General features: G+C 43.3%; 1 protein-coding gene across 3 annotated transcripts in view; it reads right to left on the minus strand.

The window, feature by feature from the left end:
- Positions 1–9,273: 9,273 nt before the first annotated feature.
- Positions 9,274–26,415, minus strand: part of LOC127580833 (kelch domain-containing protein 8A-like) — a 39,166-nt gene continuing 22,024 nt past the window's right edge. Inside the window, exons 8-9 of one of the 3 annotated variants that reach the window (XM_052034760.1) lie at positions 22,715–22,811; positions 21,884–22,030 (exon numbers count right to left, since the gene is read on the minus strand). In XM_052034760.1, the coding sequence (XP_051890720.1) occupies positions 22,726–22,811 (86 nt within the window). In that variant the 3' untranslated portion in view covers positions 21,884–22,030; positions 22,715–22,725. Of the gene's footprint in view, positions 9,388–21,718; positions 22,031–22,714; positions 22,812–26,415 lie in introns of those variants that run through there. The other 2 variants (XM_052034761.1, XM_052034762.1) reach the window with 2 other exon arrangements.

A 26,415-nucleotide genomic window follows, 5' to 3' on the forward strand; every position in this document is an offset into this window, starting at 1 on the left:
TCTAATGGCCTTTTAAAGATACTGATGAATGTGCTTTCAGGCAGCTTACTCTAGATCATAGATACTGTCAGCAGAGAGAAAAAAAACCTCTCATCTCCCCTCTTGTTCTGCAGCCATTTGGTAAATTAATAACCATGGAGCAGCAAAGAGAAGATAACATGTAGAATAGATGTCAGATTTGGTCCTGAAGAAGAACTCTGATCAGCTGGAATAGAGGAGGTTACAGAATAATTTAGTACGGGTATTTTGGATTGTGAAGGATGGCACTGCGTAGATAGAAATAGTATAGGGACCTCGAAAGAATGGACATTGATATAAGATTAAAGGTAAGAGATTTGAGACAGGGTAGGAATTTTTTTTAAATGTTGCATAGTTGCAAGGTCTGAACCACTGGAATTTATGACCAAGAAGTCATCATATTAACTTTTAAGAATAGGTAGTTAAAGGTGAGGAATTACTCAGTAATAGAAAAGGCTACAACAAAGTACAGGGAAACAATAATAAACTTTCAGAAATGCACATATTTAGTACATGAACTTCAACTGTAGGTAAGTGTGAGGTGGGAAAGATTGTGAGAAGTTATACACTCATTGGAAAGTATGTGGTTAATATAGCTGATGAAGAGAGCGATCTGAGGGCATGCTTACACCAATCATTAAAAATACTGATGCAGATAAATCAGAGGATAACAATCGTAATCCTAGAACTCAAAATCATGAAGTATTAAAATTGGTATATCTTATATTTCATTCACAGGATACAGTCATTATAAATAGGCCATGATTTACCACCCATCCCTGGTTGCCCTTGAACTGAATGGCTTGTTAAACCATTTGGAGTTAACCACATTGTTATGGGTTTGGCATAAGATTGAGGCCACACCAGGCAAGTCCAAAAGATTTCCTTCCCTGAAGAACATTATTGAACCAGATGCATTTTCTTGACAATCCAGTATTTTCCTGATCTTCATTACCAAAACTAACTTTAATCTTTCTGTTTTATTTAATCACTTTAATTTAGTCCACAACAGCCATGGTGGGATTTGAATTTGCTTCTCCAGATCAACAATCCAGGCCTCTGGATACTAGTCCAGTAACTGAACCACAATGCTATTAGCCCAAGTTAGATCACCTGATATTAGCCCAAGTTAGATCACACTTGGAGTTCAGTGAATAGATTGAGTCTCTGGATTATTAAATGAATGTAGCAGGAGTAGAGAAAGTGCCAAATAGGTTCAGTAAAAAAACTGAACAGGCCATTCCTCTCTTCCACAGAAAGCAGGCTGAAGATAAGGAACAGGAATGGGAGTAGACCATCTGGCCCTTTGAACCTGCTCTGCCACACATCCACATTATGGTTGATCTTCAACCTCAGCTCCATTTTCCTGAACTATCCCCACATCCCTTGATTCCTTTAATATCCCAAACTCTATTGATCTGTCTTCAATGACCTCAATAGCTCTCGCGGGTGGAGAATTTAAAAGATTCACTATGCCCTGAGTGAAGAAATTTTGCCTCTACTTAATCCTAAATGCCTCATCTTTCAGAACATACTCCATGCACCCAGTCTGTTGAGCATGTAAGAATTTTATAAATTTCAATGAGATTACCTGTCATTCTTCTGAACTTGACAATATACAGTCCTAGTCACTTCACTGACCATCCAAGGAATCAGTGTGTTGAATCTTCATTGTGCTCCCTCCATGGCAAGGAGATCTTTTTTTAGGTAGTGAGACCGAAACTGTACCCAATACTCCAAGTACGGTCTCACCAACTCCCGAGATTAATGTTAGTAAAGACCTATTTACTGCTGCACCCAATCTTCTGGTAATAAAGGTCAACATTCCATTTTCCTCCCTAACTGGTCACTGTATTTGCGTGCTGGTTTTCATTGACTGATGTGCAAGGGGTTGGATTTAAGTTAGTTAGTGGAAAGATTAGAGGGAGTTGAGGAAAATCTATTTTACTTGATGAGTATTGAGGGGTCTGGGTGATGTAGCAGAAACTCTCACTATATTTAAGATGTACCTGGATGACCATCTGAAGTGCCATAATCCACATGGTTATGGGCAAAAAAAAAATCATTTTCCAATCTGTCACCATTCAAAACTGCTCTGTGCACTGACATTTTTCCACGTAGTACTCCAACCGCCACGTTCTAGACTAGTTGCTTAGCTTGCCTATATTCCCTTGAAGCATCTTTACATCCTGTTCCTACTCATAACCCCACCTAGTTTTGTATCGTCCACAAACTTGGAAATATGACATTTGGCCCACTTAGCCAAATAGCTGATATAGATTGGGAACAGTTGGAGCCCGAGCACCAATCTCTGTGCTGCCCCTCTGGTCACGACTCAATAACTTGAGAAAGACCAGTTTACTCCCACTCTTAGCTTTCGGTCAGTTAACAATTCCTCACCCATAGAGTCATAGAATTATACAGCACAGAAACAGGCCCTTCGGCCCAACATGTCCATGCCGACCAAGTTGCCTACCCGAGCCAGTCCCATTTGTCTACATTTGGCCCATATCCCTCTAAACCTTTCCTATCAATATACCTGTCTAAGTTCCTTTTAAATGTTGCAATTGTTCCCGCCTCTACCACTTCCTCTGGCAGTTTGTTCCACAGACCCACCACCCTCTGTGTGAAAAACTTGCCTCTCATGTCCCCTTTAAATTTTTTTCCCTTCTCACCTCAAATCTATGCCCTCTAGCTTTAGACTCCCCTACCCTGGAAAAAAGACTGTGACCATTCACTCTTCCTTTGCTCCTCATGATGTTATAAACCTCTATAAGCTCACTTCTCAGCCTCCTGCGCTCCAGGGAAAAAATCCCAGTCTATCCAGTCTCTCCTTATAACTTGAGCCCTCCAGTCCCAATAACATCCTGGTGAATCTTTTATGCACCCTGTCTAGCTTAATCACATCATTCCTATAGCTTGGCAACCAGAACCACATACAGTACTCCAAGTGTGGTCTCAGCAATGTCTTGTACAGTTTTAACATAACATCCCAACTCTTGTACTCAATGCCTTGAACGATGAAGGCAAGTGTGCCAAACATCTTCTTCACCACCCTGTCTGGCTGTATCGCGACTTTAAGGGAACTATGTACTTGTACCCATGCTAATATATTACCCCCACTTCCATGAGCTCTGATCCTGTTGGCCAATATCCTGTGTGTGACCATATGATCTGATAGATTATGGAAGGTTGGAAGGAGTAGACAATGGGAAGATTTTCACACTGGCAGGGAAAGCAGAAATATTTAGTAACCAACAATAGGGTCATTGCAATATTGTAATTTATGGTACCAGTGAAGGACATTCAGCCCATCATATCTGTGGTAGGCAAGAATGGATCTTAAATTAATCCCATTCCACAGCTCTTTGTTCATAACATTGTAGATTGTGATCATCCCAGTACTTTTTAAATGTGGTGAAAGTTTTTGCAACCATCACCCAGGACACCACACCTCCACTACTCAATAGAACATAGAATATTACAGCACAGTACAGGACCTCCGGCCCACAATGTTGTGCCGACATTTTATCCTGCTCTAAAATCTATCTAACCCTTCTCTCCCACATAGCTCCCCATTTATCTATCATTCATGTGTCCATCTAAGAGTCTCTTAAATGTCCCTAATGTATCTGCCCCCACAACCTCTGCTGGCAGTGTGTTCCACACACCCACCACTCTCAGTGTAAAAAACTTACCCCTGACATCCCCCTTATACCTTCCTCCAGTCACCTTAAAATTATGTTCCCTCGTGTTAGCCATTGTCGCACTGGCAAAAAGTCTCTTACTGTCCACTCAATCTATGTCTCTTATCATCTTGTACAGCTCTATCAAGTCATCTTTCATCCTCCTTATCTCCAAAGAGAAAAGCCCTAGCTCACCAACCTATCCTCATAAAACATGTTCTCCAATCCAGGCAACATCCTGGTAAATCTCCTCCACACCCTCTCTAAAGCTTCCACATCCTTCCTATAATGAGGCGACCTGAACTGAACACAATACTCCGTGTGGTCTAACCAGAGTTCTATAGAGCTGCAACATTACCTCGCGGCAATGAGTGAAATAATTTTTTCCTCAACTCCTCCTTAATGTTTCTATTAATTTAAATCTATGCCCCCAAATTATTGTCCTCCCTGCTATGGGAAATGATTCATTCCTGTTCACCCTGTTCAAGCCTCTTGTAATTTTATATGTCTCCATTAAGTCTGCTGTCAGTCACCTATGTTCTAAACTATCCCAGTCCAGCCAATCTTTCCTTGCGATTACAACCCCCCACCCTGCCATCATTCACAAATCTCCTTTTCACCCTTTCTACTGCTATCACATCCTCCTGTGGTATGGTGACCAAGACCGTATAAGGTGCTCTAACTGTGGCCTAACAATTATTTTATAATGACTGCCCTTCTTTTGTATTCTATGCCTCAGGAAGAAAAAGCCAAAAGGAGGTTTCAAGAAGCCTTTGTGGCTAGAGAGAGGAATTTGCTTCTATAAGGAGCAGTTGAGACAATTGTAAGGGAGTACAAAGTAAATTCTGCGAAAGAAGGTTAATGTTGGCTGCACTATAAGTAGGGTGAGAAGCCCATGTGGAGCATAATGACCAGCATAAAACTATTGAGTCAAATGGCCTGTTTCTGGGCAAGACCTTCCAGGTAATCTGAATTGGGAGTAGAGGGTTGCTGCTTTCGTGGAGAATAAAAAACTAACATGGATGTAATGAATTGCATTATAATTTCATGGCAAATTTCTCTATTGATTTTTGCTGAGCTGCTGACTGTTTCCAAGATGTGGTTTTGATGAAAGCATGTTGTGGTGTTATCTTGAGATAATAACACAATTAGCGACTATGTAAGAGGTGATAACACAAGGTTGGGAAATGCCCGGCCAAAGATAAAGTGATATTTTTATTTATCTGTGTATACTGATTGGCAAGGAGCAATCCACTCTACATGTGACTTGGTCAGCGAGACAGAGGAAGAAAGACACACAAGGCAAGTTAAAAAAACAGTCATTGAAGTAAAGCAAATATGGCTAATTGTAAAGCTATTCTTCAATTGTCCATACATTTACATTTGGGCCATAAAACAAAATATCTTAATGGTGAATTATAGTCATCTGAATTTCTACACAATTCCTAAAGTTTACAGTGGAGATACACACACAATTAATGAAGTCATTCATTTATTCATAGTTTCTGGGCTTTGTGACCTCAAAGTGGATGCAGGCAGACATTTCATGTGGAACAAAACCTTGGGTCCCAGAAGGAAGTTGCATTAATATTGCTCCTTTTAGGTCCCCATGAAACACCAAAGTGCTTTACACCCAATGAAATATTTTTAAAGTGTAGTCAAGAATGTCGTCTAGGAAGCACAGCAGCCAACTTGCAAACAGCAAGCTCTCGCAAAGCAAAATGACTAGATCATCGATCTCTCCAGCACAGGGAGAAATATTGATAGGGGAAAACTCCTCGATATTTTTTTCAAAATTATGCCATGGATTTTTTTTAAATAACCGAGAGAGTGGATGGGTCTTGGTTTTTACATCTTAGTTGGAAGACAGCACCAGTGACAGCACAGGAACAGGCCCTTCGGCCCATGATATTGTGCCAGACTAATTAAAATAGTAATTAAATGCCTAACTAAACTAATCCCTTCTGTCCACACATGGTCCATATCCCTCCACTCTCTGCACATTCATGTGCCTATCTAAGAGCCTCTGAGGTGCTTTTGTCATTTTTTTCCTCCACCACCATCCCTGCCAACGCATTCCAGGCACCCACCACTCTGTGTAAAAAACTTGCCTTGCCCATCTCCTTTGAACTTACCCCCTCTCACCTTAAATGCATACCCTCTAGCATTAGACATTTTGACCCTGGGAAAAAGATACTGGCTGTCTACTCTAATAATCTTATAAACTTCTCTCAGATCTCCCCTCAGCTTCTGCCACTCCAGAGAAACCTTTGTCCTTCAGTTTCTGGGGTCCGAGCATGAGCAGGCCACACAGTTCCTCAAGCCTGCGTCACTATTTAATAAAAACTGCAGCTTTAGTTAGAGAATTCCAAACATTTCTAACCCTTAGGAACCTTGCCTTAAAATGGTGCCCATTTATCCTGAGATTATACGGAAACATCCGCACAGCATCAACCTTACTTCCCCTCAGAATTTTGTCCAGTTCAATAAGATCAGCTCTCATTCTCCTAAACTCCAGAGATTACAACACCAATCTATACCATTCTAACCGGATCCTTTCACCCCAGTAATCAACCTAGTGAACCTTTACTGTACTGCATCCTTCCATAAATAAGCAGGCTAAAACTGAATGCAGTATAGATGTAGGCTCAGCAGAAATCCAGTTCCTCTGAGCACACACAAGTCACACACCATCCAAATAATATTCTGCTTTTCTATTTTTCATTTTACAGAAAAGCAAGGGAGGTGAACAGGGAGACGTTTAAATAAATAGAATACACTTGCTGAATTCTTTGCCCCTCATTCCTTGGCAGAATGTCTGATCCTGAAATCTCCCCCACCCCCAAAACTCCTGATCTGTGTTCCTCCAACTCCACGACCACCTCTTTACTGCCATTTACTGTCCTCCACCACCCCAATATCTTATTCCCACAGCCTCATCACAAGATAAGGGAGCAGAAGTAGGCCATTTGGCCCATCGAGTCTGCTCCAAGGAAAAGGGAAAAAAGAAATGAGAAATGTGGGGGGGGGGGTGCAAAAAAAATCTGTTGTCCCTGTCAGAACATGTTGTTCTTCTTCATCCCAACTGCTAACCCTCACCAAATTCCAGGCCACAACCACAACCAACCTTCTCTCCTCCCACCACCCACTCCCTCCTCCCACCAGATATGAGTACCCCATTCCCTCCCCCACACAATGGTAACATCTCGCCAAGCCCTCACCTAGCCAAAGTTGACCGCCAGCGGCTGGAGTGGAGGATTGCAGTGACCCCAGTGAATGCTGGTAACCAGTGATACAAGGACATTCTCCTACCACAACCACCACCACCCCCACCTGCCCCCTACCCATCTCCAGTACAGCTCCCTCCTGGAGGAGTCTCAGGCGACACAATTTTACTTGATTGATTTGCTGTCATAGCTGAATCCAATCCAGTGAGACAACAACCAAAATGGTCTTTGTTTCTCTGCATGACACAATCTTCACACACCCTTTAGGTTGTACTGGAGTTTCAAGACAATTATTTAGTTTTCTCTGACCGCTATTTTCACTGGTCATAGATGAATCAAACATAGGGAAATAAACGTGATGACTAACTGTCAAGAATCAAGCACTTGGCTAATGAAGTGTTGATTCACTTTCCCACCAACAAATGGGAAGGAATAGATGGGAAGATTTTAAGGGCAACTTGTAGGGTGGATGGAGAGAAACTTTTTCTATTGTTTGAGGAGTCTGGGATTAGGAGGCATTGTCCAGGTCTATCAAGATTCAAATTAGGAAACATTTGTATGTAGTAGAAATTAGGAGATTTTTTCTGCAAATGACAAACAGTGCCAGACTAAACGTTAACCACCCTGACAGCCTCTAATGCAACTGAACCCATGGTCACCGTCAAGGATGTAAGATCAGTCTTCCGGAGAGTGAACCCAAGGAAAGCATCTGGCCCAGATGGTGTCCCTGGCCGAGTGCTCATCTTGTGCTGATCAGCTGGCGGAGGTACTTGCAGACATATTTAACCTCTCCCTGCTTCAATCTCAGGTTCCCACCTGTTTTAAGAAGACCACTACCATCCCGGTACCGAAGAAAAGCAAGGTAACATGCCTTAATGACTACCGATCAATGGCTCTGACATCTACCATCATGAAGTGCTTCGAGAGGCTGGTCATGGCATGCATTATCTCCAGCCTCCCAGACAACCTCGACCCACTGCAATTCGCCTACCGCTGTAACAGGTCTACAGTGGGTGCAATCTCCCTGGCCCTACACTCAGGTCTGGAGCATCTGGACAGTAAAGACACATACGTTAGACTATTGTTTATTGACTACAGCTCCGCCTTCAATACTATAATTCCAAGCAAACTCATCACCAAACTCTGAGACCTGGGACTCAACACCTCCCTCTGTAATTGGATCCTTGACTTTCTCACCAACAGACCGCAATCAGTGAGGATAGGCAGCAATACCTCCCACACGATTATTCTCAACACTGGTGCCCTACAAAGCTGCATCCTCAGCCCTCTACTCTACTCCCTATATACTCATGACTATGTGGCCAGATTCTGCTCTAACTCCATCTACAAGTTTGTAGATGATACCACCGTTGTAGGCTGTATCTCAAATAACAATGAGTCGGAGTACAGGAAGGAGATAGAGAGTTTAGTGACATGGTGTCATAACACCCTTTCCCTCAATGTCGGCAAAACAAAAGAGCTGCTCATTGACTTCAGGAAAGGGGGCAGTGTACATGCACCTGTCTACATCAATGGTGCTGAGGTCGAGAGGGTTGAAAGCTTCAAGTTCCTAGGAGTGAACATCACCAATAGCCTGTCCTGGTCCAACCACGTAGACGCCACGGCCAAGAAAGCTCACCAGCACCTCTACTTCCTCAGGAGGCTAAAGAAATTTGGCATGTCCCCTTTGACACTCACCAACTTTTGTCAATACACCATAGGAAACATCCTATCTGGATACATCATGACTTGGTATGGCAACTGCTCTGCCCAGGACCACAAGAAACTGCAGAGATTTGTAGACACATCCCAGCGCGTCACAGAAACCAGCCTCCCCTCCATGGACTCTGTCTATACCTCTCGCTGCTTTGGTGAAGCAGCCAGCATAATCAAAGACCCCACCCACCCGGGTCATTCTCTCTTCTCTCCTCTCCCATCAGGCAGAAGATACAGGAGCCTGAGGGCACATACCACCAGGCTCGAGGGCAGCTTCTATCCCACTGTGATAAGACTATTGAACGGTTCCCTTATACGATGAGATGAACTCTTGACCTCACGATCTACCTTGTTGTGACCTGGCACCTTTTTGCACTGCACTTCTCTGTAGCTGTGACACTTTGTACTGTTATTGTTTTTACCTGTACTACCTCAATGCACTCTGTACTAACTCAATGTAACTGCACTGTGTAATGAATTGACCCGTACGATCAGTATGCAAGACAAGTTTTTCACTGTACCTCGGTGCAAGTGACAATAATAAACCAACACCAATAATATTAAATTTGAGACTGATTGGTTTTTGACAGCCAAAGATATTAAATGATACAAGGCAAGGGCAGTATCTGAATGTAGGCCACACATCAGTCATGATCTTATCCAGTGGCGAACAGGCTTGAGGTGCTCCTGTTGTCATGTCTCCATAGTGGATGCATCAGGTGACCTTTGGTGGGGCAAAGCTGTTGGAAGGGGAATGTCATGTAATGAAAACACAGCCTTGTTTCACTTGACAATTGACTACCCTGCTAATGCTGATCATCTGGACTTGTGCGTAGGGTTCTAGAGGACCTTAATTTTCTCCGCAAGTGCAGACAAAGGAGGGAAGCGGAGGGTGGCACAGCAGGGGAAAACCAGACAATAGCTGTTCACATTTGCCAGTGCCCACCTCCCTTTCACAAAGAACACTTCCTCACCTCACTCCACAACTCTTATCTCTGAGCCCAATTAAAGTTATATGAGCACAGCTTAAACAAATGCATCCAGAAATAGTGTAGTCATGAATTTTAAAAAGTGTGCCATTAGCAGGGCCCTAATGTAATCTATTTGAGGACCTTCTGCTCCAATACACATCAGCAGATGAACAAATTCAGGACACTTTGTGTATGTATGGCTGTGGGAGTTCATTAAATGGGATACAGAGCTCCTTCTGTGTATTAAGTCCCCTTTGGTATTTAATCAATTATGCTTTGAATTTGGAGGTAAAAAGCTAATCGTTCTTCTTATAAACATGGATTTCAGTTATATTTAAAGTGCTGTCTTTGGTATTGTGCCTCTTCCTTACTGCCCCAGGATACAGGTCTGTATCCCATTTAACAAATTCCCACAGTCACACATACACAAAGTGTCCTGAATGTGTTCCTGAAGTTCCATAAATCAAAAAGGCATATCCCCAAATTTCACTCAGATATTTCCTATGACAACGGAGGAGGACATTTTGCTCCATCGGTTTGATGCTGGCTCACAGAGCAATCCCATTCCTCCACTAATTTCCCCCATACTGATTCTCCCCATATTCCCATCAACTCCCTGCAGATTCCACCGCCCACCTGCATACTAGCAGCAATGCAGAATGGCCCATCAATCTACCGACACTCACGTCTTTGGGATGTGGAAGAAAACTGTAGTACTTGGAGGAAACCGATAGGGTCACAGGGAGAATGTGCAGACTCCACACAGACAGCACCAGGGGTCAGGAATGAACCGTGTTCTCTGGCACTGAGAGGAAGCAACTCTAGTGGCTGCATCACTCAAGACTGTGCCAGATGAGATTTTTCCCTTCCCCCACACAGACTATGACTCAGTCATGCAAAAACTCAATGGAATGATAGTGAAAGTTCATAACTTGTGGAATGGCTATACTTTAGTCATAGTGTCATGGAGAGCTACAGGACAGAAACAAGCCCTCCAACCCTTTGAGTCTATGCCAACCATCAACCACCCATTTACACTAATCCCATTTTATTCTCCCTACATTCCCATCAACTCCCCCCCAGATTCCATCACCTATACATTAGGGGCAATTTACAGTGGCCGATTAACCCACCAACACACCTTTGGGATGTGGGAGGAGACTGGAGCACCTGAAGGAAATCCACACAGTCACAGGGAGAACGCGCAAACTCCACACGGAAAGCACCAGAGGTTGGAATGGAATCGAGTCACTGGAGGCTGAGATGCAGCAGCTCCACAAGCTGCAGCAGTCAGTGGACTAGATCTCAAAAAATCTGAGGGAGCGTCACACAGTTGAAGGTGCTGTATTTCAGATGAGGTTAAACCAAAGTCCTGGTTACTGTCTTAGCTGGGCATAAAATATCAAAGAAGAGCAGAGGAATTCTCCCCAGGATCCTGGCCAATCTTTAGCCCTCAATCAACACTGCAAAAACAGATCTGATTGTTATCACATTATAGTTTATCAGTGACTGCTGCACCCAATATTGTCTTCTCCATTTCTTATATTACAACAATATCTACGCTTCAAAAAGTTGGTTTTAACACTCTTAGGGATAATTGAAGGTCATGAAGTACAAGATGATAAGAGGCATAGATCGAGTGGACAGTCAGAGACTTTTCCCCAAAGTGACAATGGCTAACACGAGGGGACATAATTTTAAGGTGATTGGAGGAAGGTATAAGGGGTATGTCAGGGGTAAGTTTTTTGTATTACACAGAGAGTGGTGGGTGCGTGGAATGCACTGCCTGCAGCGGTTGTGGGGCCAGATACATTGGGGACATTTAAGAGACTCTTAGGTAGACACATGAATGATAGAAAAATGGGGGGGGGGGGGGTATGTGGGAGGGAAGGGTTAGATAGACGTTAGAGCAGGATAAAATGTCGGCACAACATTGTGGACCGAAGGGCCTGTTACTGTGCTGTAGTGTTCTATGTTCTATGAAAGTAGTTGTATAAATACAAGTCTTTCTCTCTCAGCATCACAAACTGGAGGATAACTTTTTATAGGCCTATTGATCCAGTTATGCTGCTCCCACTTTCAGCCCCTAAGTGGCTCTCTATGCATCAAATATAAAAAGAAGGGCAGCTCTCTTTCCTGTTGGTAATATTGACAGAGGCCAAAAAAAATTCACCATGCAGTGCACACGCATCACTTTGTAAATACAAGCCTGGGGTCTCGAACGTCTAGCAACACAGTTGTTAATTGGATTTTAATAGCTACACCTCATCCCAAGAACTTGAAAATGGGTACACCTGAAATCTCTGTAAACATTGACCACACTTGGCTAAGCATCTATTGTCCCAGTTACTTAACAACATAAATTTACCAGAGCAAAACAATGGCTGGAATGTACAAAGGCCCTTAGGATCAAATGCAGCTTGTGTCCAAGGGACAGTTCATTCTGATTTCCCACTAAAAATGATCAAATTGTTTTAATTTACATCCTGCATCAATGATTTATGCTTTTGTTATTGCATTCTCTGGATTTCAATAATGTTCAATGGGATTAACTCCAAGTTTAATTAAGTATGTTACAGAATACCTCAGGAGCACTTCATAAAAATAAAAAAGTTTGGCATTTATCAAGCAAGATATCTACATCAACAATATCATTTTAAAGAACACAAGAAACAGGAGCGGGATTTAGCCATTTTTACCCTCAAGCCTTTTCCACCAAATAGTAAGATCCACTTTCCTACCATCTCCCCAATCCATTGATTCCTTTCCCAAAAATCTATCCATTTCTATTTTGAATATAATCTTCTTACTTAATGATTGAACACCCACAGCCTATTGGAACCAAGACTTAGTAACATTCACCACCATTTCAATGAAGGAATTTCTTATTTTAACCCTACACAGTTGTCCCCTTACTCCAAGGCTACGTCTACTCATGCAGACTCTCCAGCTAGGGAAGTCAACCTCAAGATCTCATTTCATTCTTCTGAGCTCCAGAGAAAAAAACAACTTAAAACTGTCCTTATAGAAACTGCAAGAATGGCACGATAAAACACTTGATGCAAAGAAAAAAAATGGACACAAATTTGAAAGTTGGTTGAGTTTACCCACTCCAGCCATCTTCAGTGTTGACATGCCTTGCTGTAGCTGGTTTCAGCATAGAGGGAAGGCACGGTAGTGTAGCGGTTAGCGTAACACTATTACAGAACCAGCGACCCAGGTTCAATTCTGGCCGCCGTCTGTAAGGAGTTTGTATGTTCTCCCGTGTGTGGGTGGGTTTCCTCCAGGTCCTCCGGTTTCCGCCCACATTCCAAAGACGCATGGGTTAGGAAGTTGTGAGCATGCTATATTGGCGCCGGAAGTGTAGATACACTTGTGGGCTGCCCTCAAAACATTCTACGCAAAAGATGCATTTCACTGTGTGTTTCCATGTACATGTGACTAATAAAGATATCTCTTATCTTAGTTGAGGCACAAGGTGGCTTTCGGTTCAAGAACATGTCAAGTACTGGCTATCTTATCTTTCCAAATAGCACCAAATTCCGCCACATCTCCTGAAAGTGCCGTCACAGGTAGACAAGGTGGTGAAGGTGGTTTTTGGCACGCTGGCCTTCATCAGTCTGGGCTTTCAGTATAGGAGTTGGGATATTATGTTGCTGTTGGACAAGACATTGGTGAGGCTGCATCTGGAGTATTGTGTACAGTTTTGGTCACCCTGTTACAGGAAAGACATCATTAAGCTGGAAAGAGTGCAGAGAAGATCTACAAGAGCATTGCCAGGACTCAAGTCATAGGGATCTGAGTTATAGGGAGAGGCTGGGCAGGCTATGACTGTATTCCTTGGAGCATAGGAGACTGAGGTGTGACCTTATAGTGGTGTATAAAATCATGAGGGGCATAGATAGGGTGAATGCACTCAGTCTTTATCCCAGAGAAAGGGAATCAAAAACTAGAGGGCATAGGTTTAAGGTGAGGGGGAAAGGGACCCAAAGGGCAACTTCCTCCCGCAGAGGATGGTGCATATATGGAACAAGATGCCAGAGGAAGTGGTTGAGGCAGGTTTAATAACATTTAAAAGTCAATTGGACAGGTACATGGATAGGAAAGGTTTAGCAGGATATGTACTAAATACAGGCAAATGGGACTAACTTAGAGGGGCATCTTGGTCAGCATGGATGAGTTGGGCCAAAGAGCCTATTTCTGTGCTGTATTACTCTATGACTCTATTCTCCTAAACCAAATCCCAGATCAGTTTTCTTGGGCATCCTCGTGTTGCTGCCGAGTCTGATCCACTGCACAAAAGCTATTAACATTATGAAGTACAGTGACTTTGTTTAATAGCATCTGACCAACAGTTTAGAGGTTGAGTTTAAATCCTGCCATTACACGTTGTAAAAATTTGGGATAAGTTTTGATGAGCAGTTTGAGATACTGCATGATAAGTGTAGCATGCTTGGGAGGAACAGGTGACTTTACATCTATGGGGTTTTTTTTGGATCTGGATTATTGTAAACTAGCTGTTAAGAGATTGATTGCAATGAATTTCCAAAATCATTGTAGTCATGCAACTATAAGGAAGGTAGAAGACAGACTAGAATATGTTTAGAAATTTCTCGACAGAGAAACACCATTGCCCCAGAAATCCATTCATAATCAGTAGTTCTAAACGCACATTAAGATTTTATCAGCATATCGCACGCTGCCTTCAAAATAGATTCCATTAACTTCAATTTCACTAACTGGGGATGTACTTTCAGGCTCCCGTTCTCATGGAATTCTAGTAACTCCTTTAACACCAAACAGAAATGGCCTTGAAAGCCACTGGGTTTTCACAAATTCTTAACCAATTCACTAATATAATTTAGGAACGCTAGTCCCATAGTATTGACACTTTGTGCCCTTTGAGAAGATCTAACAAACCAACCGAGTGGTCAAGGCAATTGGAAATGGAAACTAAATGTGGCTTTGCCATCTGTGCAATAAAATAGCAAGAGATAAGACAGGGAACATTCCAACTATTAGACATCAACAAACAAATTGTTAAATGTTCACCTGCAGTTTTGCAGATTGATGATTTTGATCTGACAAATAATTAACTATGTCACAAGTGTTTTCTTTTAAACCAAAACCATTAACTTCAATACAAAACTTTTGAAACAATTCTTCTGTTTCAGAAAAAGTAATAGGTGCTTAACTCCCCACAATACTGTTTAACCTAAAGGAGATAGGAAACAAAGACTAATTAACATTTATTCCTCGGTGCTTGCAAGGCCAGGTCCTGCTCACAATTGCACAAATCTGCACAAGGATTCAAGAAAATATTTTTTTGATGAGTCCAATTAGTTCTCAATAAAATTTTTGCTTTTTCTAACGCCATTTCCAATGTTTTGTGTCTTTATAGATGTACCCTATTTCTATTTCAAATTTCATCCCTCCAGTTGTCAGTGTGTGGTTTGCCAATATTGGATTCACTGATAACTTGCCTAAGTCTCCCATTATCTTGTGGGACCCCATTCATGGAGCACTGATGGGGTCTTCAACACTGGGTGCATCACTGCCAGGCCCAAAATTGAACTCATCTGAGAGATAAATGTACACAAATCGAGTTGGAATAGCATTCTTTTCCTTCTTTCACTCTTTCCTTTCTGTTCTTCCAGCATGCTGAAGCCAATAATAGTGGCCTTGGGTCAAGAAACATTGGCACATTTGTAGTTGGGCAGTAACTGAAAGGACATCAATGATCCCATTGTCCATTAACATAACTCCACAATGCAGGGTGAAACACTAGGGTTCACCTTGGTAGTACCAAGCCCCTTGCCATGTTGCAGTGCTAGAGAACCCAGTCCAATAAAACAACATAAGAACACCCTTCCAAGTTAACACCATGGGCATTGAAAATATAAATGATTACTTTCCCGTGCTTTCTTAGACCAATGTTTGCTATAACCAATGACATGAAGCATAGCAATGAATAGACATGTAAATATATCAATAATTTGCATTTAGGTTAAAAAACTTTAAGGTAGTAAGTGCACCAAATGGAACTCACAAACCTGTTATCAAATAAAAATTGACTGAGCTGATCAGGAAAAATTAGGATAGATGACCAAACTTTTGTCAAGGGGTTTAAAGAGAGTGGGGAAAGAAATGGAGAGGTTTACAGAGGGAACTGCAAAGCTTAGAGTCTCCGCAGTGAAGGTATGGCCACCACTGGAGAAGATGAAAATCCAGTGGGCACAGGTTGCCCGACTTGACAAAGAGCAGGGTTTTAGGGCTGGGTGAGGTTACAGAGGGAAGGGGCATAGCCATGAAAGGATTTAAAAGGATGAGAAATTTAAAACCAAGATATTGTTGAGCCTTGTATCATCTCAAACCAGCAGGCACAGGGGTAATGGGTGAATGGCACTTGATGAGGGTTGCATATTGCACATCAAATGGGGTTCTGCTATCGAGACACAAGAGACTGCAGATGCTGGAACCTGGAGCAACAAACAATCTGCTGGAGGAACTCAGTGGGTCAGGCAGCACCTGTTGAGGGAATGGAACTGTCAATGTTTCTGGTCGAAACCCTGATGCCGGTTTTCAACGCCCCACATATGCTGCTAGCAGAGTGTTCTACTGTTAGCTCCCTGGAACCCTCTCCTTCAGTGGTCATTGTTACTGACTAGTAAATCCCAGGTTCACTCTCTCAGACATGTCGCTGTAAGAAGCCCAGCTGATTCATTTGGTAGAGCACTTTGTCTCTTAATTCCAGTGCTTTGTGCTTCAGTTTGGAAAAGGAAAACAAAATGCAGAAAAGTGGGGGATAATAATTGGATCACATTTTTACCGTATCTCCTTACAACGTAGGGGGTGGTCATTTGGCCCATCGAGTCCATGCTGGTCAGAAAACAACCTCATTCTCCCACTAATTGTCCTTGTACCCCATTCTCATCGTGCCCCCAGATTCTACCATTCACTTACATTAGGGGCAATTTACAGTGACCAACTAATCCACCGACTTACGTCTTTGGAATGTGGGCACAGACTGGAGCACCAAGAGGAAACTCACCCGGTCACAGGGAGAACGTACGAATTCCGCACAGACAGCACCAGAGGTCAGGATTGAACCCGGGTCCCTGGAGCTGTGAGGCAGGAATTCTACTCACTGCACCACTCTGTCGCCTCATAGAGCCTTTCACCGAGTCAACACATAACTCATGGGCCAAATGACCTTCTCCCTCCGTAGCAAGATTCCACGAGTGGTGGTGAGCAGCAACAGAAGAGTGTTGATTTAAATCTGCTTGCTGCGTAGCTCCTGTGTGCATTCTTAGGGTGAGGAGAGCACCGGACTTAACGGCTATCCCCAACTCTCCATGGCCCATCATCAAGAAGACCAACACTGAATGTGACCTAGCTTGACTGAGAACCTTATCTGTCATGGATCCAAATTCCAGCAGAATTCAGGGGAGAAAATGGGAGGGTATAGAATCACAGATTCCACTGAAACCTCTACACGCTAAAGATGAACTTGTAGGTATTATTGATATTTAGTTCTGGTTCATGTTTTCTTTCAATTTCTTCCTTACAAAGCTGCTTAGTTGTCACTGTTCATCAGATACTGATGCTGGAATTAAACATTCACACCCAGACTTCCATTGTGAACACCATCTAATTTAGCACAACTCTGCCCCCTTGCAATTCACAAGTGACAATCATACAACACTACGAGATGTTTGGTCCCAAATCCTTCCTTTCCCCCAATTCGTAGGTTTAACAATTGCTCTCACTGGGTGCATTGAGACATGGGAGCAGGCAGGTGATGACAGGGACACTAGAATATACCAGGCACGAGGACAGTGAAGGCACAAGAGACTGCAGATGCTGAAACCTGGAGTCCTGATGCAAAGTCTCAGAATGAAATGTCAACCATCCCCTTCGCCTCTACAGATATCGCTTGACCTTCTGGGTTCCTCCAGAAGTTTGTTTTGTGCTCCAAGAGGATAATGAAGTCTTTAGTGAACACCCAGTCTTCCTAGTGACTAGCCAGACCTACACGGGAAAACAATGTGCTGGTTTCACATCTGCCAACTCCTTGATTTAACTATCCTCATCCTTTTTTTTAAGCTATGTCTTTGCCCTTCCCCTCACTATCTCTAAATACCTCCAGCTGTGTAACCCTCAGCAGTTCTGAGTTCCCCCAGCTCTTCCATCATTGGTGTCTGTGTCAGGCCTTAAGCTCTGGAGTGCTCTCCTTAAACCCCTCCGCTCCACTGCCCACTGAAAATCTTCTCCCTGTAACTGTGCTTTTGGTCACCTTTCCCCACATTCCCTTGTGTGGCCTGGTGTCACATTTTGTTTGTCTCATGTGAAGTAGCTTGAGGACGTTATGTAAAGGCAGGTTGTTGTTGTTCACTCTGCCGGAACAGAAAGGTTTCCCCCTATCAGTAAAGACGTACTCACCACCAGAGAGTTAGTCAGTAGAAGTTGCAGATAGCATTTTGTTTGAGCTATTGCTGAATAACCATGAGGAAAATGAAACAAAACCAAAACTATTCTCATTCTGCACCCCCATGCACCCTACCCCACCCATCCCCTTACATTGGAGAAAGGGTTTCTAGTTAAAGTAACACTGTGTGGGGAGGTGGTGAAGTTCGGGAAGCCAGGTGTAGATTGTGGTGTGAAATAACTTTGACACCTTTGATTTGCAGAGTGACAGTCTGTCAACTTACTTTCTCCACGTTGAGCTGCCCTTCAAATAAATCTGAAGAAATGATGTAAAATAGGGATTATAACAGGTCACCACAGCAAAACTTTAACATCAAAATTTTCACTGCTGACATTCTCAATACAAAGAGACAGCGTAAATGAACAATGACTCTCCTTGTTAATTGAAAATATTCCTGACTGTAATAACTTACCACCGTCAACAATCACATCCCAGCAGTTTAATCACGTATGTAAACCAGGGGGCTGTTGTGGTTTATGAGCCTTGTTGTGCTTTGCAGTACATCTGAACCAAGAGGTTAAACCATTCAGAAACGATTGAATAGACTGGGACACCTTTCCCCAGGAAAGAAAGGACTGAGGGATGATCCAATGGGACCTCTAAGTTTATATAAGAGTTTTGTAGAATATTAGAGATGTTTCAACACAGGTAAGACCACAACTCAAGGCTACATGGTCACCAATAAAGCCAGTAGGGAATTCAAAAGAAATGTTTTAATGCAGAGAATGGCTGGAGAGTGAAGTTCATTAATACAAGGAGTATTTAATCATTCAGGGGAATTCTCACAATTAGATGACCCCAAGAATCCTCGAGGTGCTGCTTTTGCGTGCTGTAAATGCTTTGTAATCTCTTGTCTAGAGTGTCACAGAGGAACATCTCACTCAATGGGCCATTGTTTGCATACGTCCACACACCCAGGACAGGGTGTTGGTAAAAGGGACATTGAGCCTCAGTTGGGAAATTATTCATGTGTCCAGAGGTAGTTTGTCATTTGATACAGATAATTTCAATTAGAATTACCTCCATGAAGATTTAAAAAAAAACTTTAAGCTCGGCTTGGTTTGGGAGCAGTGTAGTTCCATGCGAGACAAATATTTGGCCAAAATCCTTCAGACCGCAGGAGATGTGGAGTTGGAAGCAACTGGAAACCAGTTTCTAGGTACCTTTGCTCAGGTTTAGCAGCTAACAGTCGCTTTTGAACAGAGGCCTTAACCAACAATGCAAGGAAATGACCACATACCCGATCTTGTATCCTTCCTCACTTCATTTGCACAGCGTTGGATCCTGCAATAAAGTATCAACTCCCATTATTTTTTTTTAAGGTTTCAATGCGCTGGCAACAAATGTAGACAAGTGTATTTAGGCTTTGGATGAAGCAGGAAATTTAAAAGAACATTGGGTCACAATTATTGTACCAGCGTGAGCCAAGAAAAGCCACAAGTGATGTAGTGGGAGTGGTGGTGGAGGAAGAGAAAGTATTTGGAGCATAAAAGTAAATGAATGATCAGATGGCAATCATTTCCTTGCATTGTTAGTCTAGGTTGCTGTGTAACTGCGTGTCTGGCATGTAACTAACATCTTTGCCACTCTGTTCTCCAGATGAAGAAGTGTCTCCCAAATTCCTCTCTCTTATATTATGTTCCCTACTGGATTGATTATTGATCATCTTTCATCTCAATCCCCAGGTTTTGACTTTCTCTGGGAATGGAAACGTTTTCCATGAAGCCTATTCAATCAAAATAAAGTTTATGTTCAGACACCCCTGAATAGTTTAGTCTAGGTATTTAAACCCTTTATCAAATTCCCCAGTTTTTTCAAAACAATGCCAACAACCAGAGTTTACACTGAAGCCAAGGGCACAATTATACTGGTGAATTACATCACTTGTCTATGCTGTCACGGTATAAAGAACAGTGCATCTGTACCAATATATTTAACACTATTCACACCAGTGCTATTGTGGTACTGGGCAACAGCCAAGCAGATCCTGAAGTCTTCCATTAGAAAGCTTTTGTTAACTCGTTCAATTCACCATTCCTTTAATGGTTTTAGTTTCTTGCATCCAAAATCATTTCACTCATTGCCATTGGTTGGAGTGTAGCAGCATCATGGAGTATGCGCAGAAGATGCAAATTGGAATCTTCTTCCAAAATCAACTGGAACCTCCATGGGCTGGGACTCAATGACCTACTTTATTGGTTAATGTTGATGTACCATAGGCTTGATGCTACTGTTCAATGTCAAGAATTGTCTAGAGTTTCAGTGTTCAATGGCATCATCAACATGTTTTCCAATTTAATTTCTTTATCCAAAGGATATGGGCATTGCTGGTTCATCTAATAATCACCCTTAAGGAGATACTGAGCTGCCTTCTTGAACCAATAGTCTCTGTCACAGAGATACTCTTACTAATGTACTAAGTAGAGTGTATCAGGATCTTGGACTAGTGATGAAGGAGGTAGAGTCAGGATGGTGTGCAACTGGTGAACCTGTGGCTGGTGGGATTCCCACGTGCCTGCTGTCCTTCCTCTTCCAGCTGGCTGAGATCACAAATTTGGGATGTGCTCTGGAAGACTTGGCGAATTGTCACACTCTCCTGGCGGATGGTGCACACTGCAGCCACACTGCACTCTTGGATCAGGTTCAAGATGCTGGATGAGGTGCCACTCAAGAGATGTTTTGTCCTGGATGGTGCCAAGCTTCTTGGACGTTCTTGGAGCAGCACTCATTTAGGCAGACAGAGTTTTCCATCGCATTCCTGCTGTGTCTTGTAAATGGTGGAAAGGTGTTGGAAAGTCAAGTCATTATAGAGACCCACCTATCTCTCGCTTCTGGTCAATAGTCTCTGCCAGAACATTGACAGTATGGGATTAGATGATGGTGTCAGCATTAAAGTGAAGGGAAGTTGGTTAGACTCTTCTTACAGATAGTCATTGCCTGCTACTTTCATGGCACAAATGTTAACGACCACACAGCACAAAAGGGACAATGTCAGAGTTGGTGCAGTTCAAGCATTGAGGTACATAGAGGATTGTCTGAAGTTAGAGGTCAAATCAAGGTCCATTTCTGTTCCCATCTTGAGCCCAAGAACCAAGACTAAAAGCCTGTTTTCATGTCCTGATTGATTGAGTTAAGCAACAAATCTTCTTCTTCATTGGTAAATTGATGCCCCACCCTCGTGACTTCACAGAAGGAAGCCAACTTCACCTCAGCTCTGTTCAAAAATTCCTTAATTGAAAATAAATGAAGCCTACTTCATCTCTGGAACAGTCCTGGATAAACTTCCTAAGCTCTGGAAGGAGATGGCTGAGGAAGAAAAAAAGGAATGTGCAAAGAAAGTCATTTTTTAACTTAACCCTCATGTTACATGGAGAAGGAATAGGGTGATGATAGAACGTGGTGCTGCTCAACTAGATTTGGCTTACAAACGTGCAAAGTCCTTGAAACATTGGACATCTGTAAAAACAGACTGCTTCACACAAAGTTCGACTTGCACAGGTATTGAAGGTTTCCTCCAGCAGTTCATTCACCAGGTGTTGGGGAAATGATGGGTGTGGTTAAAAAACAGATTTGCCTTCCTCATGAGCTCTGACATTTCACAAGGGTTGAAGCCTTCTATATCCAGAAGCAAAAGAGATAAAAAAAAAACCTTGGATGAAGAGACCTCCATCTGGCTTTTGGATGATAGCTCACCTATTCCACTCTGAAGTAACGAATCGGCCTCAAGTGCTTATGAGTCCGTGAGGGAGAGAGCTTCGACGGCATTGCTTGGTCCCTGTGACACCCCACCGATCACGAAGAGATGGTTTTTAAAGACTATGCTGGAGCAGGTGCAACGGGCGGTGGGCAAGGGCGGCAGCCTCTCCCACCGATTCTTCACTGGATTCAAGGCTTCAGCTGAGCTCAGGACAGCTGGCTGGTCACCTGAAAAGCAGACGCACCTCGTGACTCATCCTAATGCGTGCTCAGGTCCCAAGCAGTTTTAAGGTTCTTCTCCAGCTGCTGACAAGAACCTGGTCAACCTAAACTGGAAACCTGAAAATCAAATGTTCTGCCAGAGGCCTAAACAGAATAGAACATAGAACAGAACAGCACAGGAACAGGCCCTTCGGCCCACCATGTCTGTGCTGAACACAGTACCAAATTAAACTAAACCTCTTCTGCCTGCACATGATCCACATCCCTCCATTCCCTGCATATTCATGTGTCTATCTAAAAGCCTCTCAAACGCCTCTGTCATATCTGCCTCCACCACTCCCCCCGGCAGACCGTCCCTGGCACCCACCACTCTCCGTGTACAAAAACTTGCCCCACACATCTCCTTAAACTTTCCCCTCTCACCTTAAATGCATGTCCTCCAGTATTTGACATTTCTACTCCAGCAAAAAGATTCTGGCAGTCTCTCTTATCTACGTCTCTCATAATTTTATGAACTATCAGGTCTCCCCTCAGCCTCCGATGCTCCAGAGAAAAGAACTCTATCCATGAGGCAAACCTGGGGTCCCATTACTTCCCCACCACCCTCTCCTTTCATGTCTATTTTTAATTCCCTTGCATCCTTTAATACACAGTGGCTCACATTGGGTAATGGTCCCCATGGAAACTCACCCGAGAGACTTTCACTCGTGGATGTTTCCGTTCTGGACACAGCTCAGCACATCACAGAAACCAGCCTCCCCTCCATGGACTCTGTCGACACTTCTCGCTGCCTCGGTTAAGCAGACAGCATAATCAAGGACCCCACCCACTCAGACATTCTCTCTTCTCCCCTCTCCCATCGGGCAGAAGATACAAAAACCTGAAAGCTCAAGCTCAAGGACAACTTCTATCCCGCAGTTATAAGACAATTGAACAGTTCCCTGGTACAATACGATGGACTCTTGACCTCACAATCTACCTCATCATGACCTTGCACCTTATTGGCTACCTGCACTTTCACTGTAGCTGCGGCACTTTATTCTGCATTCTGTTATTGTTTTACTCTGTGCTACCTCAATGCACTGTGTAATGAATTGATCTATATGAACGGTATGTAAGACAAGTTTTTCACTGCACCCTGGTACATGTGACAATAATAAACCAATTTATGTTTCGACAAAGACCTTTTACAATAGTTGTACACCAATGTCACTTATTTCCACAACAAATACAAAGCGAGTCCCATATCTATCCTTTATCTCTGCTTCCTTGTTCTGTCTGTCTCCTGTCCCCATGTCTTGCTCCATCACTTCCACCTCTCACTGTTTCCATCCTTCACCCTCCAGCCCCCATCTCTGAACTCTCCTTTCCCCCTTCCCCACCTGGTCCCATCTGCCCATCAACCTCCACCACACCTGATCCCACCTATCACCTTCCAGCCCACCTCACCTGTCCCTCTCACCTCCTTAACCTGGCTATCTCCCCTCTACACTTTCAGTCCTGATTCAGGGTCAACCATCGCTTTCCTCCCACAGATGCTGCTCGACTCACTGAGCTCCTCCAGCAGTCAGATACCAGGGTCTGCAGCCTCTCGTGTCTCCAATGTCCTCTTCTTCCTGGCCCCAGATCTCCTGCGGTCCTACTCCCTGACAAGTGCCCTCTATCTCCCACCAGCACGCACTCCCTTGTCACGTCCCCACCCATCCTGTCTCCTACTCCTTTGGCCACTGACCCTCATATTTTTGAGACCACTGTCCCTCACATTTCCTTTCTGAGGCGACATACATCATCAAAGATCCCCACCATCCAGGCCACGTCATCTTCTCTCAGCTACCATCAGGCAGGAGGTACAGAAGCCTGAAGTCCCACACCACCAGGTTCAAGAAAAGCTACTTCCCTTCAACCATTTGGTTCTTGGACCAACCTGCACAACCCGAATCACTATCTCAGTACAGCAACACTAAGACCACTTTGCACTACAATGGACTTGGTGTTTTTTGTTCTAATTGTGTTCTTTCTTGTATAAATCCTGTGCAATTTATGTTTTTCTTGTGAATGTTGTGTATTTAATGCCATGTGCCTGTGATGCTACTGAAAGTAAGTTTTTCATTGCACCTCTGCACACATGTACTTGTGCATAGAACAGTAAACTCGACTTTGCCTTTGTGCAGGAAGTCTCACCTGCTCACAACACCTCCTTCTGGTGTGTCTGTGAATGGTAGAATCTGGGAGAGTTGAAGGGAATGTGGGGAGAATATAATGGAGTTAATGCTTGATGGTTGGTGTGGACTCCATGGGCTGAAGGGCCTGTTTCTGTTCCCGACATTCCCTCCAACTCTCCCAGAATTTACCTCTCATCTACGCAGTGAAAGAGCTGAAGGTCTGAGCCCAAAGGGCCCATTCCCTTGGAAATTTGTTATCGACAGACACCAAAATGCAGGCAACCTTGAGGAAAACTTAAAAGGTTTGGCTTGTACTAAACTACATTGAGGAATGAGAACTATATTGAAGAAGTGTAAAAGGTGGAGAAAGGGTGCAAAACAATTCAGTTATATGAAAACTGCACCAGAGAGATTTTCCCCGTCCCTCCTGCAAGGTGTGGCTTAGAGTTGTGCAGCACAGAAACAGGCCCTTCAGCCCACCATCAACTACCCATTTACATCAATTCTAGAGCCTGAGGGCACATACCAACCAGGCTTAAGGACAGCTTCTACCCCACTGTGATAAGACTATTGAGCAGTTCCCTTGTACAATGAGATGGTCTCTGACCTCACGATCTACCTTGTTGTGACCTTGCACCTTATTGCACTGCACTTTCTCTGTACTGTTATTGTTTTTACCTGTACTACATCAATGCACTCTGTACTAACTCAATGTAACTGCACTGTGTAATAAATTGACCTGTACGTTTGGTATGCAAGACACATTTTTCACTGTACCTCGGTACAAGTGACAATAATAATAAACCAAACCAATACTGGGGACAATTTACAGTAGCCAATTAACCCATCAACCTGCATGTCTTTGGGATGAGAGAGGAAACTGGAGCACCCTGAGGAAATCCGTGCAGTCAGAGAGAGAAGGTGCAAATTTCACACAGACAGGAGAGGAGGCAGGGTCTCTACCAGCTCCACCACTCAGTGGGCAGTGGTCTCGCTGCTGAGTGAGGAAGTTGTGCGTTCCCACGTTCCTCATACTTGTTGGATTCGACTGTTTTAATTAGTTTTTTTTAACATGTATAGTGTTTAATACACCTCAAGTGGCCGCACAAGGAATGGCCGCTTCCTAGCTTATTGGTTTGTCCATCACGTGAATATGTGTTTTTTCATTGGTTGGTTTTGCCACAGGTATCTGATAGGTTTCCTGATTGGCCTGTTGTTAGCTAATGAGTACCTCTTATCTCAGGGATAAAAGGTGTCATTTTTTTTTGTTAGTCACCCTCTTGCTCTCTTCTGCTCCCCCAACCGCCCCCCCCCCCCACCAGCCCTAGCTCATCTTTAGTTCCTTTTGTCTCGGCTCATCTCCTAGTAGTAAAGCTAGTGCCATGTGCTCTTTGACTGTTTCTTTGTTTTAAACTTTTCCAATAAAACTTTGTTTTCAACTCATTCCTGGACTCCTGAAAGAACCTGCAGATTCAGAAATAACCAGATCCGACAGTCTCTTCACCTGCTGCAAATTGAAGGCATGATTTCAGAAGACACTCCCAATGCAGCATCCTCAGGGAATGCTGCACTATTAGAAAGGCTTTTTTTAAAAAATGGTAATAGTAAATAAAGAACAGATCTCAGGTGAAAGACAAATATCACTAGGGCAGTTCTCTCCTGTGTCCTGACCAATCCTTCAACATCACCAGGAGGAGGACAGATCTAAGAAGCAGTTTGATGATGTGATCTGAAGGCTAGGTATTCCCTGGATGAAATCCCATCCAGATCTATCTCATGTGTCAGTGAATAGATCCCATTGACTTGACTTGTTTCCCTTGGCCTTTAGCAGCCTCTGCTGGTGACAACCTGGAATTGCACACACCTCAAGTTTGAGGCCAACCATTTATTTTCAAGAAATATGCAGACACCCTGCCCGTTCCTGGGTCTTCTAAGCGCAGCCTTCCCATTTAGGAAAGAGTATGAGTGGCTGCAGCATGTGTCTGGTGGCACTTTGAAATGAGCGGGAAGCTAACAAATCTTCTGTACTTCCCTACTGCCATTCTGTTATCTCGGTGGCAACTTGCTCGCTTCACAAGGTGAGATTGAGCCCCATTCTGGAGACTTGAACACCTAATCTGATCTCCTGACCTCCGAAGTTTCAGATCAATCACTGTATATAACTGCACGCCTTCCTTTCTGTTGGGGGAGGAAAACTGCCATCCCTACCCAGTCTTGGCTAATATTTCC

This window comes from Pristis pectinata, chromosome 20 (assembly GCF_009764475.1).
Source record: "Pristis pectinata isolate sPriPec2 chromosome 20, sPriPec2.1.pri, whole genome shotgun sequence".
NCBI lineage: Eukaryota > Metazoa > Chordata > Chondrichthyes > Rhinopristiformes > Pristidae > Pristis > Pristis pectinata.